Here is a 22,127-nt window from a genome sequence, read left to right on the forward strand (position 1 = left end):
AGGACTCCCTTTTGCCTTGACGTTCTTTGACCTGAAATTTTGATTCTGTTTCCGCCTGATCTACTGAATGTTTCCAGGACACCCTTTTGCCTTGACGTTCTTTGACCTGAAATTTTGATCTGTTTCTGCCTGATCTACTGAATGTTTCCAGGACTCCCTTTTGCCTTGACGTTCTTTGAGCTGAAATTTTGATTCTGTTTCCGCCTGATCTACTGAATGTTTCCAGGACTCCCTTTTGCCTTGACATTCTTTGACCTGAAATTTTGATTCTGTTTCTCCCTGATCTACTGAATGGTTCCAGGACACCCTTTTGCCTTGACGTTCTTTGACCTGAAATTTTGATTCTGTTTCTGCCTGATCTACTGAATGGTTCTTGGACACCCTTTTGCCTTGACATTCTTTGAGCTGAAATTTTGATTCTGTTTCTCCCTGATCTACTGAATGGTTCCAGGACACCCTTTTGCCTTGACATTCATTGACCTGAAATTTTGATTCTGCTTCTGCCTGATCTACTGAATGTTTCCAGGACTCCCTTTTGCCTTGACGTTCTTTGACCTGAAATTTTGATTCTGTTTCCGCCTGATCTACTGAATGTTTCCAGGACTCCCTTTTTCCTTGATGTTCTTTGACCTGAAATTTTGATTCTGTTTCCGCCTGATCTACTGAGTGTTTCCAGGACTCCCTTTTGCCTTGAAATTCTTTGACCTGAAATTTTGATTCTGTTTCTGCCTGATCTACTGAATGTTTCCAGGACTCCCTTTTGCCTTGAAGTTCTTTGACCTGAAATTTTGATTCTGTTTCCGCCTGATCTAATGAATGTTTCCAGGACTCCCTTTTGCCTTGACGTTCTTTGACCTGAAATTTTGATTCTGTTTCCGCCTGATCTACTGAGTGTTTCCAGGACTCCCTTTTGCCTTGAAATTCTTTGACCTGAAATTTTGATTCTGTTTCCGCCTGATCTAATGAATGTTTCCAGGACTTCCTTTTGCCTTGACGTTCTTTGACCTGAAATTTTGATTCTGTTTCCGCCTGATCTACTGAATGTTTCCAGGACTCCCTTTTGCCTTGATGTTCTTTGACCTGAAATTTTGATTCTGTTTCTGCCTGATCTACTGAATGTTTCCTGGACTCCCTTTTGCCTTGACGTTCTTTGACCTGAAATTTTGATTCTGTTTCCGCCTGATCTACTGAATGTTTCCTGTACTCCCTTTTGCCTTGACGTTCTTTGACCTGAAATTTTGATTCTGTTTCCGCCTGATCTACTGAATGTTTCCTGTACTCCCTTTTGCCTTGATGTTCTTTGACCTGAAATTTTGATTCTGTTTCTGCCTGATCTACTGAATGTTTCCAGGACACCCTTTTGCCTTGACGTTCTTTGACCTGAAATTTTGATTCTGTTTCCGCCTGATCTACTGAATGTTTCCAGGACTCCCTTTTGCCTTGATGTTCTTTGACCTGAAATTTTGATTCTGTTTCTGCCTGATCTACTGAATGTTTTCAGGACTCCCTTTTGCTTGAAGTTCTTTGACCTTAAATTTTGATTCTGTTTCTGCCTGATCTACTGAATGTTTCCAGGACTCCCTTTTGCCTTGACGTTCTTTGACCTGAAATTTTGATTCTGTTTCTGCCTGATCTACTGAATGTTTTCAGGACTCCCTTTTGCTTGAAGTTCTTTGACCTTAAATTTTGATTCTGTTTCTGCCTGTTCTACTGAATGTTTCCAGGACTCCCTTTTGCCTTGACATTCTTTGACCTGAAATTTTGATTCTATTTCTGCCTGATCTACAGAATGTTTCTAGAATTTTTTTTTTTTTAATTGAACTTGATTTTATTTCAGATTTTCCAACTTCTGCAATTAAAAAAAAATATTTAGCCTTGGGAACATTGGGCCTGACAGGTTTATCAGTCTACTGTTTTTTTTTTGAGTTGTGAAGTGCGTTTCAACTATTATAAAACTGAACAGGCCTGTAGTTCTTGCAGATGAGGATCCCCCTTCCCTATGTTCAACTGCTGAGGGTCAGGAGACCTCTCCCCCACTGCCCTCTCAGTATGATCCCTGCATTGATCACTCCTCCACAGCATTCTCAAAATGGTTCCCTAGCTAGATCCCTCCCCCCACCAGTGGCATACTTGATGTGGTCCCCCAAGTTATATTTGCTATTTTACAATCTAATAGAATTTTGGAAAAACCAACATATGAACTATCTCAGTAGTAATTTCTTTCAAATTAATATTTATTAGCATCTGACTGTACATACACAACCAGACAAAACAGTGTTTTTCCACACCATGGTGCACAGACATACAGAAACAATACACAGTGCAAAATGATCACATATATAGATAAAAATATAGTGTAAAATTAATCTGTATATTCTTTTTGGAGAGATTATTTAATTCATTTATATGAGACCAAAGGTTACAGGATACTGTTCATTAATCTCAGAGCCTGCGGGAAGAAGCTATTTCCCAGCCTGACAGTCCTGAGCTTGTTCTCATGTACCGCCTCCCTGCTGGAAGAGGGTCAGAGGTCCTTACGACCCAAGGATAAAGTCTATCAGGACTTGGAAGATTTATTCACCAATATTCCTTCAATTTGTTTAGTGCTACTGCCTTTGTGATTACAATTTTCTTAATTTGTCTCCTCCCAATTCCAGATTTACAACTATTCTGGGTTCTTATTCGTATCAGTTTTAAAATGAGGATTGAAGCAAAATGCCTCTTCAAAACATCTCTTTAGATTTCAGATTTATTGTCGGAGTATCACATACCACCCTGAGATTCTTTTTTTCCTGCCGGCGCAGCAGAATTACTATTAATTGGTGGTGCAAAAAAACTGTACACAGCGTGAACGTGTAAACAAAGATCTGTACACAGATAACGAATATAAACAAATTGACTGTGCAATACAGAGAGAACAAAATAACATCAATAAAGTGCACAGGTAAGAGTCCTTAAATGAGCCCCTGATTGAGTTTGTCCATGAGGAGTCTGATGGTGGAGGGGTAGCAGCTGTTCCTAAACCTGGTGTTTGTGAATCATCTGGCACCTATACCTCCTTTCTAATTACACTGTATTATCAATAATTAATTGCCTGGACTCGCATTTTATGGGACCAATACTTTGTTAATGTTTTTCAACATCTATAAAAACTCTCATTATCTCTTTTGATATTTCTGCCAAGCTGTGTCATGCCAGTCTTTCCTTCATTAGTATTTTTAATATTCAATTCTACTTTTGACTTGCCCTTGTAACTCCAAATTTCTTTTCCTAATTTGTATTATCTTAAATTTTCCAGTTAGTTTGGATGGAGGATCCACCTCTTGCAAATTCTATTCCTCGCTAGAATCTTAATTCAGTGTTTTTTTTTAAATAATGCCTCGTGTAGCGGTACGCTTGGAGGGAATATACAGAACCAGTTCTAATAGCTCCCACCTTGTGATGGCTGGACACAACAGCCTCCTATCCACTGGCTTTTCAGCCACGAGGCATAATGATTCAGCAGAACCTGCAGGTCTACTGAGAAGCCCTGGCCTACTCAACATAGCCACGTCGTAAGGTCGCACGCACTTCAGATGTCATGACGCCATGTCACGTTGTGTGTCTATATAAAGCCTAACAACACGTCAATAAATGCTTCTACTCTTCTTGTGTGGTCTCGTTATTCCTAGCACTTCAACATGATGGCGTATGAGCATAAATCTTATCCGCCACACTCATACATTTCTCTCAATATCTTGACTGTCTGATTACATAAACAAATCTGCCTGTTCACTTTAGCTTGCTCCATATTCACTCCTTCATAGTTGCCCTGATTTAAGTTCAGCTAATTCAAGTTGTTTTTGCAATGATGTCATTAATTAATTCTACAACAGTGCACATTACTAGAGGTAGAGTCATGGTCAAGACTCAAAGCTAATGAGTTCAATTTGAGCTGGGACCAATGCTTGTTGCCCAAGCGACTCTGCTGCTCCTTTCATCGTAGTAGCTGGATGATGTGACACTTTATGAGAAATATGGGCAGTATACAATTTAGCTGTGGTGGCAGATCTGTGTTAAGCAGTTCCTGTTTCTTTGAAGGGGCTGTGTCGAATTACTGTCAGTATGAAGTTAATGGCTGTGTATGAGGGGACTTTATTGATTTCAACAGTTTTCTCAATTTCCCTTTCCTCATTGGAGTAAGCAGCATGAAATCTGTGCTTCCTGCCTATTTCTTATAAACTTTGGACACTTCAAAGAGCAAAGGCAGGTTGAAAGATAATTTGATGTTCATCTATTAGATGTATGCATCTCAAGAAAAGATACATATAATGCTTATCCCTAATTGAGAAGGGGATGATATCCACTAACTCAATGGTTCTCAACCTTTTTCCACTCACATACCACTTTAGGTATTCCCTATGCCATCGGTGCTCTGTGATTAGTAAGGGATTACTTAAAGTGGTATGTGAGTGGGAAGGGAAGGTTGAAAATCACTGCTCTAGACTCAATTGTTATTTAAATATTTTGCTTGAGAAAAATTGTCATTGGCCCATTTCCTTTGGAGTTATGAAACCGTGCACATAACGAGTCAATGAGGTACGATTAAAACATTGGTTTTCAAACTTTTTCTTTCCACCCACATACCACCTTAAGCAATCCCTACTAATCACACATCTATGGCATAGGGAATGTGAGTGGAAAGAAAAAGGTTGAGAACCACTGAACTAACTGCTCTTATGATGAAGCTCAGACCTTGAGCTGATACAGAGCTGATGGGTGCATTTTGTATTTTAATTTTTCTCTGAGAGCGTAAACCCATTGGACTTTGTTTTATTCTGTTCATTCTATGCACAGAATTGTGGGGGAAATAATTCACATTTAGGAAGTGGAAAACTTAAGGATTAAAAATGAACCAAGAGGATGCTAGGGGACAGTGTGTAGTCAAACAGCATTAGAGCAAATGAACATTTTGGCTCAATGATTCCTTGTCAGAACTGATCTGAAGCATCATTTTATAGAGTAAATGTTCTTAAGTATTGACAGTTATTAATGAAGTATGCCCTCTTTAATATTTAGAACTTTCTAACCCATGACTCCCATCACTTCGGTTCACAAGGTAAATTAAGCTGGCTGTTTGCATGGAACAGAGGGCTTTTTTTAAGATGCTGCTCTGGGAGTTTGTTCCAGCTGGATAATATTTGCAACATTTACCAATTATGATATCTTGTGGAAACAGATGGGGTTGATAAAAAATAGAGTCTATTCTGATGTTTAACTTGACGCGTTAGTTTTGTAGTCAACTTTGATCATTTAATTGTTAGTGACACTTCTGTGCCTCTTGACTTTAATCTTCAGTTCCCTGGTTCCAAATGAAACATTCATTTGTGTTATTTACTGGAAGGTTTATGTTGGGTGGATCAAAGGGGAGAGCATGCTGTTCAGATGCGGAAGCATCACTGGGATGCTGCAGGGAGCTGGCACCATGGGACCACAGGATCTGAGGCACCAGGACAGCTTCAGCAGTGATGAGAGCTCCTCCTTATGTTAACTATGCTGTACTTTCAGCTCATCATAATGGCTGGGACCGTCCTGCTCGCCTATTACTTTGAGTGCACAGACACCTTTGAGGTACACGTCCAGGGATTCTTCTGCCAGGATGCTGACTTCATGAAACCCTACCCAGGACCAGAAGAAGACAGCTTCATCCCCCCAATCGTGTTGTACTGTGTGCTGGCAGCAGCTCCCACTATTATTGTAAGTAACACGAACTATACTGCACAGTGTTTTATAATTCCTGTCAAACAGTCCCTCCATCTCCCATCCTCAAACATCCCCCCCTCCCCCACAGAACTCTACCTTTCCCAGTCATTTTTCTCAACCTGCTTCTCATTTTTTTCTTCTCTGTACAGTTCTTTCATAAGAATAAGAAATAAAACAAATATAAGAAATCTTTTAGAAATTATTTCAGAGTAGAACATAGCACATAACCCTGTTTGCAACCACTCGTTGCACTTTTTTTATGTCCTGAAGTATTTCCGAGATTGCAGATGAGGTAACGTACTGGGTGGGATTCATCTTAAAGTGAAAAACCATCCTTCCAAAACCAACTCTATGATTAAGTGATACTTTATGTACACGTCAGGGTTTTTACATCAGTCTCTGACTGAAGCAGAAATCCGTTCACTTTTTCTGATTCCCACATATTCTCATATCCATTCACCTTTTACTGTCAATGAAAAGAGAGCTTGGTGCCAATCAGAGAGAGGGATAGAGAGAGGTGGATTCATTTGGTGTTTGTAATCCAGAACTTCAATGTGTTTTAAATTGACTGAACAGCAAATTTAAAAAAAAATGACTTTGGACTTCATTCTTATTTACTTCTTTACCATTAAATGCCTTCTTCACTGTCATCTATGTTAATTCAGTCAATCAAAATAACAGACTCCTGCTATGTTGCATGACTTTGTGGTATATCAGTCCTCTCTTGTTGCAAGATTTATTTACTTTACTATGCATGAGTCAACTCCTAGAACGCTTCCACCAGCGTTGTCTCCGCTCCATCCTCAACATTCATTGGAGCGCTTTCATCCCTAACGTCGAAGTACTCGAGATGGCAGAGGTCGACAGCATCGAGTCCATGCTGCTGAAGATCCAGCTGCGCTGGGTGGGTCACGTCTCCAGAATGGAGGACCATCACCTTCCCAAGATCGTGTTATATGGCGAGCTCTCCACTGGCCACCGTGACAGAGGTGCACCAAAGAAGAGGTACAAGGACTGCCTAAAGAAATCTCTTGGTGCCTGCCACATTGACCACCGCCAGTGGGCTGATATCGCCTCAAACCGTGCTTCTTGGCACCTCACAGTTTGGCGGGCAGCAACCTCCTTTGAAGAAGACCGTAGAGCCCACCTCACTGACAAAAGGCAAAGGAGGAAAAACCCAACACCCAACCCCAACCAACCAATTTTCCCCTGCAACCGCTGCAACCGTGTCTGCCTGTCCCGCATCAGACTTGTCAGCCACAAACGAGCCTGCAGCTGACGTGGACATTTACCCCCTCCATAAATCTTCGTCCGCGAAGTCAAGCCAAAGAAGAAGAAGTATCTTTAAGTTTTCAATGCCAGGACAGAGACATTTTCCAGAAGAACTGCCCCCTGTTTTGTAGTTTTAGAAATATTTTGTGAGACTAAAGTCACAAATTTGTGTGACCTAACTCCTGTTTTTAACGAGCAAATTGGGCAGGAATCACTTAGCTGAGACGGCACCTGCTGTGAAATTCAATCAAGTTTTTCTGCCCACGTCTGATGTCAGATGTGTACCCAATTACATCACTCCGAGTGCACCACCCTTTCCCTTCCTTGCCACACAAATTGGAGCTTCAGGCTGAGATCCTGAAGAGCCCTCAGTTTCACAGATAGCTGAGTGAGGCCATCCAATGCATTGCTCCTGTGCTGCCTTTTGTTTTGCTCCCCGACCCTTGATGCACAGAAATGGTGATATTGCTGTTTCTGAGCAAATATTCAATTTCCTTTCAAGAGTAGCTATTGACTCTGTCTCCAACAGCCTTTTTTTTAACTTTGCTTACAGCTCAATGCATGAAGATAATTCTCCTCAACTCCTCCCCTGATCATTTCAGCTATTTTGAAATATGTGTCTTTTGCTGATATCGGTAATTAATGTGCTGAAGTTCAAGCAGAAAATGCTGCTAAATGATCAGAGATAAGGCAGCAGCAATGAGGTACCAGAACTGGTATGTTGGAATGGAACAACATTCAAAGAGGTGCAGGAACTCAAAGGTCGGACAGTATACGTGAAAGCAATAGACAGCCCCAAACCCTTTACAAGGAATAGCTGATAAGAATAGGAACTCGGTTGATGAGGGGCTTTTAGCCCAAAACATTGACTACACGGCCACAAAGATTATGCTTCCTGAACACTTTTTGTGTGGATTTTGGGCTGCTGATCATGAAATCTGCCTCAAAATTTTCCTATCATGTTTTTTTTTTTAAGAAACAACCTATCTTTATGATTTCCTGCCTAATTTTAACTCTACTAGTAGATTGACCTCAAAGCATGCTGGTTTGGTCAGTCCATGCATGCCTGGGTATGCACTCAGGAGGGTAGGTGCTATGGAAATGTTGTCTTAGGCCTGGGCATGCTTGGAAGGTATTTCAAGATGTTGAGAATTTTCTTGGCAACTACAAAGCACCAAACTACATCCAGCTGATAAACATTTTTCAAGCATAAAAGACCATGGAATTGAAAATTCATTTTTGGCATTTGCTGTTATGGATCTGTGTTAATATTAATATTTAGGTTAATGCTAAGCTATATTCTTATAAATATGTCTTAGGTTAGTTGTGGGGTGGTTACACGCACAAGTCACAGTACATTTACAGAGATCCATTGTACTCAGAGAAGAGAGTTCATTCTCAGAGTTGATACATCTGGAAAGCAGAGCCATAATGGAACAGAAGTGTTTTTAATTGAAATTCAAATACCAGGTGTGGTACTAAAAAGAAATTAGCCTCTTAAACAGAGATGAGTTATGGATATGGAGTGGTTCTGGAAAAGGCAAAAAGTTTTGTGGAAATGATACTGAAACTATCAAGGATTCCAGTATATGGTCATGTGGTTTCCAAGAATTGGGACAGACCTCATTGATGATGTAATGTCATATAATTTTGAGAAATATATTATCAAATTCAGACATTTTTGGATCAGTTTACAGATGTCAATACCCTGTGTTACATATACCTTGTGGAAGGCAGCGTTGAATTACACTAACGAGAATAAGTACTGTTATGTGTTGCTCCCTAATAAAAGGAGGATACAGAAAATAAATGGATTTCAAAACCACTTTTCCAACTGTTCTTTTGAAAATAAAGAATGCAGCCTCATAATGGAAGAGAACTCCATGATTCTTAAGAAGAAAACTGGAGTCCTGGAAAGACAGGACTTGTATTATTGTATTCACAGGAGATGCAACACAGTGGCTTTTAAATAAATAAGTCCACTTATCATTTGTGCCCAGAAAATGATCACTCCTTCACTTTATGAAGGAAAATCTGTCTGAAGGACAACTCATTGAAAGAATTGTGAGTTTAAAGAGACTTGGTGTTTAAAAGTGCTTTATAATTATTTTTGAACTGAAAATTTAGGACTTTCAACAAGAGCAAAATGATGCTGAAGTTTTAAAAATGAACTTTTCAGAATTTTGGGACTTTAAGAGACACACACACACACACACACACACACACACACACACACACACACACACACACACACACACACACACACACACACACACCAGGTTAAATTTAGAGTTTAAGTTAGAGATAAGTAAGAAATGTCATGTTATTATAGTTTAATAAAAACTATTATTTTGAATTTACCATTGGTGAATTTTTCATTGCTGTTCCTTTGTTAGTGCTAAGAAAGTTTCTTTAGTCCCTAACAAAATTAAGAAGGTTGTTAGTTCATGACATTGCACTTGGACTTCTTCCCTGCTGATCTTGATGAACATGGTGAAAGGTTTCACAAGGACATTATGACCATGGAAAAATGATATCATGGCAACTGGAATCCATCAATGCTGGCCGAATATTGTTGGACACTGAAATAAGAGGCGTTAGATGCCAAGTACAAATGGAAATCAGTGGCAAAACATTGTTTGGTCAGTTGAACTAACACAATGTGTCAGCATTATGATGAGTTTAAATATGCTAAGTTCAATAAAAGTTAATTTAATGTTTCTCCAACTCCCTATGTGATACTGCGAATCTGAAGTTATCCTTGTGTTCAGCTTGAAGTTGTCCAACATAATCCCCATTTTTTTTCAGGAAGCAAATCTGTGGGGGAATAAAAGGTTGTCCAGTGCTACATATTACTTTTTACAGTTGCTGCATGAGCTGCTGAGCTCCTCCAGCACTTTGTGTATTGCTCCAGCTTTGCAGTATCTGCAGACTTCTCATGAACTAAATATTAAAATGGAACAGGTTCTGGACTGGTACAGAGGCAGAGGAAGGGAGGAAAGTATGAGAGGGAAGTGTGACTAGAAAGAAAGGTTGATGACAACAGGGCTATAGGATAAAACAATGGTTGCAACGGAATGAGCGGTATTTTAAATGGGAATGATCCAATATTACTTGAACCTGCTTTATACTTAATGGGATGGATGATTGTGATTGGAATGTGGAATTTACTCGCATTATTAGTTTCACCAGCATTTTCTTTGCTTACCCCTTGCCTCACAGAGAAAAAACATCAGTGTTGGAAAAGAGAGAGAGCTGAAAATACTGAACAGGCCAGGCAGTATCTGTGGAAAGAGGAACAGAGCCAATGTTTCAGAACAATGACCTTTGATCAGAACTTAGAAGAAGAACATCAGAATTGCAACGTTATAAAAGGTCTCCTCACCCTGCCCCCAATCACTGAGGCTGACTGGCTGAGTGTTTTCAGCATTTGCTGTTTTGTTTGGGATTTTCAGCATTTGTAGTATTTCGCTGTTGGAAGAATGATACTATTTTGCTCAGTAAAGGATTGAATCTGATAAGATATCAATTTGTGAAGTTGATTTCGATTCATGGACTAAAGTTGCTCCTGTTTTCCAGCGTCTGGAGTCTTTCTTGTTTGCCTGGGTGATTTACCCTTTTTTTTTAATATAGCCTGTAAACGGAAATTTTAAAACAAAGGCCCTCAGTCGAATTTTTCACAGCCTGTCCCCTAGAGATTCATGTGCAATTTCACCAAACTCCACATCATCCCAGAAAGGTGACCAGCATGACCTCAGCCTCTGAGGGAGTTCCATCTATCTCAGTATCACCAGTTCATCAGTAAAAGGAATTGTTCAGCCTTGTTCCCTGCTCCTGTTTAACCATCACAGGATACAAATTGGGATAGGAGAAGACCATCCAAGTCCAATAGGAAGTTTGGTGTTGACACTTCATGCTGGGTGTTTTTTCTTTTGGTAAGATTCCTGACATTTCAGGGAAGATGTTCCTCTGGTATTCAGGAAAGGCAACCTGAAAATGAGAATGGAATGTTGGGAATTTGTTGTAGAAATACATAGTGAGTTTTGAAACAAATTATAGTGAAATAAAGGATTTGCTTTGCATACAGAATTTACTTCTTCCTCAAGGCACCTCAGAAACCTCCTGCTGAATAACATATTTTTGAGGGCAAGTTTGCACATCACCAGCTCTTAGAAACAGCAGGGATCAGTACTATGGCTGAGTGAGGTAATATATATCTGGACACTTGGAAAACTCATTCTATTTTCTTGAAGTGTGCCTCTGAGGAATGTATGAGAGAGGAGACATAGCCACAGTTAACACTGCTGATCACAGGACAGAACTCTGTTCTGAGGGGTTGAGGTGAGGAGTGGCACAGTAGTCTAATACTTTGCACAACAAGAGTACAGCGACCCAGGTGGCAATCCAGTGCTCCCTGTATGGAGTTTGTACGTTCTCCTCGTGTCTGCATGGGTTTCTCCTGGGTTTACTCCCACATTCCAAAGACATTTCGGTTCATCTTGGTCACATGGGCATATTTGGGTGGAAGAGCCTGTTACCATGCTGTATCTCTCTGGGGGGAAAAAAAACTCCTGCACTACTGCAATGAAGCATTGGCTAACCTTTGAGAGTGGAATACAAACCCACAACTATCTGACTGAGAAAGAAAAGAGTGTTACATAGTGAGCCATTGAATTGTAAGACTCAATCCAACAAGTTGAAGATGATGGAACTTGGCTGCACCTTTTAAGTCTATGTGCCTATGCATTTCCATCTTTAGTTGCTTCCAAGTCCTGTTACAATATTTCTATGACTGACCTAGATTAGCTGCTATTGTGAAATATCTTATCATCTTCAGTTTTTGTGTACCCTGGAGAAAAAGGAGCGAGCCTGATTAGCATTTTTATCAAATCCACTTTAGATTACTTCATGTATAATTTTGCATAATATATTTTGATTAATATCCAAAGACATAGCAGAGCCAAATTAAATATTCATCTGATTAAAGTTCCATAGCATATTACATCAGCAGAATGGAGGTATTCAAAGTTCAACCATCTCGAATTGCTTGAATGTTTTTCATTCTGTATATTTCTTCTTTCTTTTCCCACTAAAGTGAAGGAGGTGACTCACATCTCCTCCAGTTTGGCAAGTTCTGAGGAAGGCAATGTGCAGAATGGGAAAGGAAGTGTTTGATTGCTTGGATCGGTATTTTATGAAGTAGACCACTCCTTCCCTATGTGTTCCACTTGCACACACGCAAGGTTCTCAAAGACATCCTTCACAATTTTGAACATTAGTAGGATTCCCAGGAGTAGATGAAAATGCTACACTTCTTCAAGGAAGATTTGAGAAACGACTTCAATCATTTCCTCTCTCCATTTGATGGTTTCTTGGTATTATGGAGATCTGAAGAGAATGTTTGTATGGGAAGTCTGACATTGGGCTGTTAACAATGTAATCAGACTCTGCTATTGACTATTGGCCTGGGAGAGGAATCTGGCATCAGTTTAATTCTCCTGATAATTGATTTGGAGTCAGCATTCATGGCCTCTCCTCAGTCAGGTGTCTGTTGTGGCTAGTCCATGCTTCATTAGTGTGGGGGTGGGTATCATTTCTATTTGATACACCATTCCCATTTTTTTGCCAGGTTTGAGGTTTTGATCTTCAACGACTCTTTCAAACCAAAGGCTGTTCTGATGTAGTGAAAAAAAAACAATAAGTCACATCAATGATGTCGACCTTCACTGAGAGATAGATCCCAAATTTTCTAGTGTCTAGTTGTGGACCTTTCCGGTTGGACTATAGGATTGTAAAGCGGGAGCTGATTGGTGGAGGCTTGTTGTTTTGTTTGTTTATTGCTGATCAATAACTGAGGCTAGAGACTAGATTCTGAAGTGAAGGTGGCGTTGGTTGACCAGTTTGCCTCTTACCTTGTGGACTAGCTCTTCTCCAGAGAGAAGATTGTTGGAGGTGAGCTGCAGAATTGCAAGAAAGGAAAAAAAAAAATCCCTACTAATCTACACCCTCCCTCTAAACAAGGTTCATCTGTATACATTGTAAATATGAATATGTCCTCAGACGCCAGGCAGGGAATCCCCGGAGCATCCACACCACTTAAATCCTCAGATTGTGATAATAATCCAGGAATGGGCCCCACATCTTATCATATTCAGACTTTGCATCTTTAATATTGTATCTGATAATTTTTTCCAACTTAAGTAAGACATGATATCATGTAACCATTGAGACAAATAAGTAAAGGGGGTTTATCTACAGATTATGGATCATATCACAGAACAACATGATCACATCAGGGAAGTATAAAATATCTTATACAAGGGAATTTTACCTATATTATTTGTATAATTTTTTTGTATTCAGTATTATTTTTGGGCATAGTATGAGTTATGATTTAATTGTTTAATTATTATAATTATAGAATTTGATGTCCTGAATTAAATAAGTTAGGTACTAATTATAGTTCCGCTTCTAATTTACAATTGATATGTGATATGCATATGATATGATTTGATTTATGTTATCATTAGTGTACATTTTGTGAAAAGTTTTTGTTAAACTCAATAAAAATATTTTAAAAAGAAAGAATTTAATGAAAGGTTGAGAAGTGATGGAGTGAAGATTCAGCCTTCCTTAACAGTGCCATTCTGCTCTGACTCAGGCAACTGTGCTGGTTGCTCTCAAGATATACCTTGTGTGAGATTTGTGATTGATGATTGTATAACACACCCATCGAGGGATGTAGTGTGCGCGCTGCCGCGAAGTGCGGAAAGAATGACACACACCCAAAAAGTTGAAGTCAAAGACTGGTTTCTTGCACTGGCAACTTGGCTTATATTCTCTTCCCGCCACTGATGATAGGAGTGGAAGTCACGGCAGTGTCAGCCTTGGATTGGTCGGCGTTCCCACCGTAGCTCGTTGCTTCCCACTGTGCCGGTTGCCACCTGGGATGAAGTTTGTTGGTTCCCATGGGATCTGCACGGTCGCCACGTTTGTTGGCCATCTTGTGTACTGGGTCGCCTCCTGGCTAATGAGCCAATACAAAAACCCCACCCCTCCCCGAACTGGCGATCAGAGCGCTGTCCACAGCTTTAATTGTGTCATGGGAACTGTGTGGAGACCATTTGGCTAATGTCCAGATGTGCTGGTTTGAGGCGGTCGATGGTGAAAGTCTCTTCCTTACCTTCAATATCCAGCACACATGCCATTCTGATGTGTCTGATTACTTTGCATGGCCCCTCGTACAGCCATTGCAGAGGTGTTCGGTGTGCCCCTCTCCGAACGAAAATGTACTCACAGGTCTCTAAGTTTTTGGGGACATAGGACTTGGCCAGGCCATGCGGCGGAGGGGCTAGAGTACCCAATCTTTCTCTCAGCTTTGTCAATGAGGCCATCGGGTCCTCTAGGTCCTTGGCAGTGGCCAAGAATTCCCATGGTATCACCAATAGCGCACCATATGCCATCTCAGCTGCTGAGGTGTTGAAATCTTGACATGGATCCCCAAGAAGACCCAGGGTAGCTCGTCTGCCCAGTTCTGTCTTTTGAATTGAGCCATCAAGGCCACCTTTAGGTGCCTGTGGAACCACTCCATCAACTCATTGGCTTGAGGGTGATACACCCTGCTGTGGCGTAGCTGGGTTCCCAGCAAGTTGGCCAATGCTGCCCAGAGTTCCGAAGTGAACTGTGTACCTCTATCAGAAGTCATATGCTCTGAGACTCCAAATCTCGACACCCAGGTTAATCAGTCCCCTGCCATGTCTCGGTGGTTGTATTGGCCAGCGGTACCACTTCTGGCCACCTCGTGTAGCATCAACCATGGTGAGGAGGTCTCACCCTGCAGGAGAATGTTAGCGGCCCTTCTTTGTGAATGTGGACATGGCTGAACCTACATCGCTCCAGCTCAAAAGTCTGAGGTGGGGTGGTGGTGCCTTGATGTGCATCTGCACTTTGGATGTCTGGCAGGTCTTGGCCCACTGACTGACGTGTTTCCGGAGGCCGTGCCAGACAAACCTACTGGCCACCATTTTGACAGAGTTTTGATGGCTGGGTGCGCCAGGTGTGCACCGCGCTGAAGACCTGCCATCTCCATGCTGCTGGTGTGACGGGGTGGAGTTTGCTGGTGGAGATGTTGCAGACGAGCGTCTGGTTATCAGAGCTGATGGTGACGTCCTTCTGCCTTAACCCAGAAACTGCCATTCTGTATGCCGGGATCTTAGAGTCTTCCTGCTGTATCTTGGCTAGGGCTGTATAGTCTATTTCCTGGGACAGGCCCTGGGTTGATACGATCGCAGAACGCAACAGTGCATTGGCCAGCAAGTTGGTTTTCCTCGCGATGTGTTGGATGTCCATGGTGAACTTAGACACATCTGAGAGATGTTGCAGCTGCCTGGCCCACCACAGGTCCGACACTCTATGGAAGGCAAAGGTTTATGGATTATTGTCCGTGAATTGTCTACCTTCCAAAACTACCTGAAGTTCCTGACTGCCACATACAGTGCCAATAGTTCCCAGTCAAAGGCGCTGTGTTTGAGTTTGGGTGGCCACAGGTGTCTGCGAAAGAAGGCCAGGGGCTGCCATTGCCTTCAGTTGAATTGCTCCAGTATGTTTCCTACTGCTGTGCTGGAGGTGTCTACTGTGAGGGCGGTTGGCGCCTCTGGCCTGGGATGTACCAGAAAGGTGGCGTTAGCCAGTGCGACCTTAACATTCTAGAATGCCTCTGAAGACTCATTGTCCCAGGTAATGTCTATATTTTTCTCCGCCATGAGTGTGAACAGGGGGTGCATGATGTGGGCAGCTGCCAGTATGAAATGGTGATAAAAATTAACCATATTGGTGAATTCTTGCTGCCCCTTCATTGTGCAGAGTTTGGTGAAGGTTCGAACAGCCTCTGCCTTTTCAGGTAGGGACTTCGCTCTGTGCCAGTTGATTCAATACCTCAGGAAGTTGATTGCTTCCAACCTGAAATGGCTCTTAGTAGGATTTATAGTTTGAATTCCTTTAGCCAGGTGCACAATTGCCTTAGATGGGCCACGTGCTCTGTGTGATAGAGGCTGGCAATGAGAATATTGTCCAAATAGATGAATGTGATTGTGAAATCCCAGCCTACCACATCCATCAGCCTCTGGAAGGTCTGGGCTGCATTCTTAAGTCCAAAGGGCATTCTCAGGAACTCGAAAAGTCCAAAAGAGGTAATGATGGTAGTTTTAGGGATGTCCTTGGAATGGACTGGGTCTGGTGATAGCCGCTGTTGAGGTGAACTTTTGTAAACATCCGTACCCCATATAAGTTAGCGGTAAAGTCTTGGATATGGGATACGGTGTGTCTGATGTGGTGGCCTCATTGAGGCAATGATAGTCACCACATGGCCTCCACTTTCCTGCTGCCTTCGGTGCCATGTGCAGTGGGGAGGCCGCACTATCCCCAGCTCTTCCTTTTTTCGCAACAACTCCTTGATGAGGATGAGCTTCTTGGTGGGGGGGGTGGGGAGAGGTGGCACAGCATGGCGTGGAGTGGGGGGCCCTTGGTGAGAATGTGGTGCCTTACCCCATGTTTCGGTTCAGTGGAGGAAAACTGTGGCGCCACATTCGACGGGAATCCGTGAGCACTTTGGCACGTGAACAAAGTAACAGAGTCGAGGGGGGGGCAGGCAACTTGGCTTCTCCTAGTGGCGTGGTTTGAAAAGTCCTGGCATGCACCAAACACTGCCCTTTAAGGTCCACCAGCAGGCAGTGGGCTCGCAGTAAGTCTACTCCCAGGAGCAGTTGCACCACTGCTGCAATCATGAATGTCCATGTGAACCAGTTGCTGCTGAAGTGGAGGGAGACAATGCTGGTGCCATAAGTTCTTATGGTGCTGCCCGAAGATGTGGGTTAATAGTTCCTTGAGGGCATCATATTTGCCTTGTTCTGGAGGCTGCCACAGGAAGTCAATGACCCTTGCTGCCTCCTCCTGGTCGAGCGAGCTCACCACATAGTAGTAATGTGTGGCGTCGGTGGTAATCTTTTGGAGGTGGAACTGGGTTCCAGCCTGTTCGAACCACACGTGGCTGCAAAGCCTAGAACGTTGGCAGCTTCAACAAAACTATGTGAAGAGCCTCCTGGTCTGTCATCTTTGGGTCCAACTGGCTTACTGTGCCGATGTAGCCGAAGTTGAAGATTGGTTTATTACACTGGCAAGTTGGCTTATATTCTCTCCCCACCGCTGACAATGGGAGTGACATCATGGCAGCAGAAGCCTTGGATTGGTTGGTGTTCCCGGCCTTGCTCATTGCTTCCTGCTGTGTGGTTTGTCACCTGGGACGAAGTTCATTGGCCCCCACAGAGTCTGCACAGTTGCTGCATTCTTGTGTACATATCCCGGTTAGCAGGCCACTACAGGCAGCAATATCTACACAGTTCTATTTTATTGAGTTCGGTGTCTCATAGTTGCACAGAGAAAATTATGTATCACTCTCAATTGGATTTGAACTCGGTTGTCAGAGAAAAATCCTTCAAAGCTGTGAGTGACTGGTTCACAACAATCAAAGACATTGTAATGAAATAACATCTGCATTTATATTGTACCATTTATGTCCCATTGCACATTAGGTGGACATTGTTAAATAATATTTGGTACCAAAACACAGCAGGAGACATTAGGAAAGTTGACGAAATGCTTGGTGAAAGAAAACGGTTTAAGGAATGTGCTCAATGAGGAAAGTGAGGGAGAGAGAAATGGAGGAAGGTGATTCCAGCGCTCAGGCCTTGGGCTGCTGGAGACACAGCTGACCATGATGGAGTGATGGAATTCAGGGGTAAACAGAAGTCCAGAAATGATGGAGTGCAGAGGCCAAAGGAAAATATGAAAACAATGAGTATTTTGAAACCCACTCCAGCCAGAGGAGGAGCCAATAATGTGAACAGAAATCAGGCTGATACATGCATGGGACTTTATGTGAGCTGGGACAGAGTTTCTGATGAGATCGGGTTTAAGGAGAATGTAAGATTGGTTGAGCATGAGAACATTGGAATTATTGAGTCTAGATGTGTGTAGATAGAGATACCTCTTTGTAACAGACTCTTCCAGCCCATGAGTCTGTGCAACCCAAATACATCAATCAACCTACAAACCCTGTATGATTTTGGAGTGTGGGAGGAAACTGGAGAACCCAGGGGAAACCCATCTGGTCAGTGGGAGAATGAACCTTACGAACTGTGCTGGATTCGAACCAAGGTCACTGGCCCTCTAATGATGCTGCTCTCCCTGCTGCACTATCTGTGCTGCCTACCATTTATGATTAACAAAATGTAGAGTTATTTTAAAACATCAAAGATTTAATTGATATGATTCAGAAATAAGGTTTTCCTCTCAGTTGTGAATAGGCCTGAACTCTAAAGGGCCTAAACCCTAATGTAGCCAAATTCAACTGGGCGAATGAAGAATGTCTGAAAGCATGGCTCTGGATTAGCAGCCAAGATGACCCAAGGGTCTGACAGTGAGTATTCACGCACAATGAAGATCAAGTATATAAAATTTGATCAAGTTAAAGCAGCTAGTGAAGGAGATTAAGGCAGATCTCCTTAGTGTTGTAACCAGAGACACAAGAACAAACCATATTGATTTGAAATTCCATCTCTAATTTAGCCAATAGTCCTTATTTTCTGATACCACCACAGTAAGGCTTTGCTTGTGCATGAAGTGGATGTAACCTTCCAAGGCACGGTTTGTAAATGCAACACTATTACAGTACCAGCGACCCGGATTCGTATCTGGCACTGTAAGGAGTTTGTACATTCACCCCATGTCTGCATGAGTTTCCTATAGATAGTCTGGTTTCGTCCCACCCTACAAAATGTACAGGGGTTGTAGGTTAATTGGGTGTATTTGGGCAGCACGGACCCCTGGGCCGGAAGGGCCTGTTACGTATTGTGTGTCTAATTTTTTAAAAAGAATTGCGCGAGTTCAGACTGCGATGGATCATAGAGGTGCCTGCAGTCATTGTGTTTGCAGGTCACAGCAGATTGAACTTTGTGATCAAATTGGGGACAATCCAAAGGATCCCTTATTGTCATTTATAATTCCATCAGGGTATTGATACAACAATGAAAGATGTCCCCTCTGGGGAATGAAGGATTCTATCCTGTAAAATTACTTGCAGGTTAAAGACTTTGAGATGTAACTAAAAGGGGAAGAAGGTTGATGAGGGAAATTATGTTATCATACTGGGGAGATGGTGTGGGCTGTGTGCTTGATTTTCAGAGATAAGGATAAAAAGGAGGTGGGTGGCAGAGGTGATTGGGAAGTCAATGTAATTTTGAGAAAAGACAGCTGATACTTTGGGAGGGGGGTTTAGAAGCAGAAAGGATTTAATGACATCACCGGTGTTTCTCTTGGCTTCCGAATAGAGGGCGACAAAGGAGCAAACTTGCAGTGAAATTCAGGAGATGCTCAAGAATGAGAGATTGGTAATGGTGGGGAACTCAGCAGGTCACGCAGCATCCATAGGAAGTAAAAGGCAGTTGATGTTTTGGGTGCCAGCGGAAGGCTCAGACCCAAAACGCCAAGTTCCTTTTACTTTCTACGGATGCTGCGTGACCTGCTGAGTTTCTTCAGCTCTTTTAGTGTACTGCTCTAGACCAGTGGTTTTCAACCTTTTTCTTTCCACTTACATACCACCTTAAGTAATCCCTATGCCATAGGTGCTCTGTGATTGGTAAGGGATTGCTTAAGGTGGTGCGTGAGTGGAAAGAACAAGGCTGAAAACCACTGTTTTAATCGTACCTAATTGACTCGTTAAGTGCACGGTTTCATAACTCCAAAGGAAATAGGCCAATGACAATTTTTCTCAAGCAAAATACTTCGGTAACAATAGAGCAGTGGTTTTCAACCTTTTTTTCTCACTCACATACTAATCACATACTTAATTAAGGTGGTGTGTGAGTGGAAAGAGAAAGGTTGAGAACCACTGCTCTAGACACTAGGACCTGCAGAATTTCTTGTTTAATTCCATTTAACTACTGAAGTATTGATTGAGGCATTGACAGAGTGAAAAGAGAGGGGATACTTCAGAATTTATTCAGGAGAATTTGGCATGTTCTCAGCTTGCAAGGAAGAATGCCAGATCTGATGCTGGAGAATGCGATGGATCAAATGGGCTTGGGGTCAGTGGGAGGATATGGCATCAATGATCACTGTACTAAAAGGTTGTAGAAGGACAAGGAATGATCCAAAGTAGAACTTCTGAAGTAGAGATGAGAAAATTGCAAAGGCTGCAAAATGATCTGGTCCAGTCTGAATGGAATCAAGGAACAATATTTCAGGTACACACTCGGTCCATTTGTACAAGATGTAAAGGGATGGGAACTATGTTCAGGGCTCCATGATGAAGAGGGTGATAGACCATATGATGAAAAGAGAAGGGGAAGCTGTTGGATCCATTTTAGATCAATTCTTCAATAAGAATTGGGCTCAATGCAATAAGCTGAGAGGGGTCGTGCAGGGGACTATAAGACTGGGAAAGGTGTACAATGGTTCAAAGCACAATTCCACTTCTCCCGAGTGGGCTGATCACATCCCGAGGGCCTCCTTACCTTGCTGCTCAACCTTCTTCACTTTGTCCACACCCTGATTATGCTGCCGTATCCCAAGAATGTCATTCTTTTTGCAGATTTTCATTGGTGAGATTTCGATGTATTTTATCAAATCAACAAGGGAAGCTCTGCTTCGCCAGGAGAAGACCATCGTAACGGGCGAATGTTGCTACTTGAGTCCTCTGTTCCGAAGAATAATTAGATTCATCGGTGAGTGGTTGGAATGAAGTTTCTTTAATGAATGGGAGGGGGTATAACTTCCATTGTATAAATTCATAGAAGCTCCAAAGAATCCCATATAACTTAGACCTCATGGAGAACTGAGAGATTTTAACCAGGGGCTTCAAATTTAACAGCCAATGGAAAATGAAGAGAAAAATCTCTTTCAGCTGACAGAGATCACAAACTGGAAGACCTGGCATAGGAGGAGTTTTCTTTCGGGTAAATGTGCAATTTAGTCACTACGGCATGGCTAAACTGCTTGTTGATTGGACCTATTTGCCTTGGTTAGTCACCTTCAATAATCTTGGTCTAAGAAGAATTTGCAAAGCTCAGTTTGTAAATTTTGAATGGACCCACAGCCTCGACAGCTTGCTGAGTGTATAGGGGCAGGGGTACAGGGTAAAGGATAAGTTCCATTGCTCCCTATTGTGGGAAGCATTGTACCTTTGGCAATAAACAATTCAATTCAATGCAGAATTTCCAGATATCAATCAAAGTTGGAAGAACTTTGGAGTTACCAATTAAAGTTTAAGGTGATGTGTTGCAGAACTGGGTCAGAAGCAGATTGATAGTTCTTGTAGGGAAACTCTGCTTATTATGCATGGGCTATAAAACTATTGACAATCCACATGCCACTTCGTAAGAGAAGATGGTTAATACATTAAGAAGATCAATTGATAATGTTACTTAGCAACATTGGCCTAAGGGATAAAGAGTAAGGGTCCAAAATGAATGATGGATTAAAATGGGCTCTCAAATTGCCTTGAATGTGTGATTGGCATCAAATTTACTTTGGTATCTACTGAACTGCCATGTACAGTATCTTCAAGTTTATTATCAACACTGCACAAATACAACAAGACAAATAAAGCTTCTCTAGATCACAGTCCATACATACACGTAATAAAAAGCATATGAAATCAATAAATACATCAAGATAAAATAAAGCATAAAAATGTATAAATATTTTGGAATAAATTTTCCTTGAGAAGAGACCCAAGGTGACAGGGTACCATTCATCAATCTCATAACCTGCAGGAAAAGCTCTTTCCCAGCCAGGCAGTCCTAATTTTCTGCTCCTATACCTTCTTCCTGATAGGTCAAAGACACTATATGATCGATGGTTGGGGTCCTCAATAATTCTTTTAAGCCTTCGGTAAATACTTAATAAAATATTGAAATTTTCACTGTGATCTATTTGCACAAGTTGCAAATGAGTCCTTGTATCCAGTGAGAATGTAACTCTTTTAGATGGTGCTTGAGTCACCCATTTAGTGTCGGGAGATGGGGACAGGATGAGAAGAAATCTGTTGCTTGTTGCTG

General features: G+C 41.9%; 1 protein-coding gene across 7 annotated transcripts in view; it reads left to right on the forward strand.

Annotated features, from left to right (window-relative positions):
- Positions 1–22,127, forward strand: part of plppr1 (phospholipid phosphatase related 1) — a 100,108-nt gene that overhangs the window by 39,799 nt on the left and 38,182 nt on the right. For 6 of the 7 annotated variants that reach the window (XM_069923499.1, XM_069923486.1, XM_069923457.1 and 3 more), the window contains 2 exons: positions 5,548–5,736; positions 20,660–20,792. In XM_069923499.1, the coding sequence (XP_069779600.1) occupies positions 5,548–5,736; positions 20,660–20,792 (322 nt within the window). The remainder of the gene's footprint in view (positions 1–5,547; positions 5,737–20,659; positions 20,793–22,127) is intronic. The other variant, XM_069923505.1, reaches the window with a different exon arrangement.

The sequence above is a fragment of the Narcine bancroftii genome, chromosome 1, assembly GCF_036971445.1.
Source record: "Narcine bancroftii isolate sNarBan1 chromosome 1, sNarBan1.hap1, whole genome shotgun sequence".
Lineage (NCBI taxonomy): Eukaryota > Metazoa > Chordata > Chondrichthyes > Torpediniformes > Narcinidae > Narcine > Narcine bancroftii.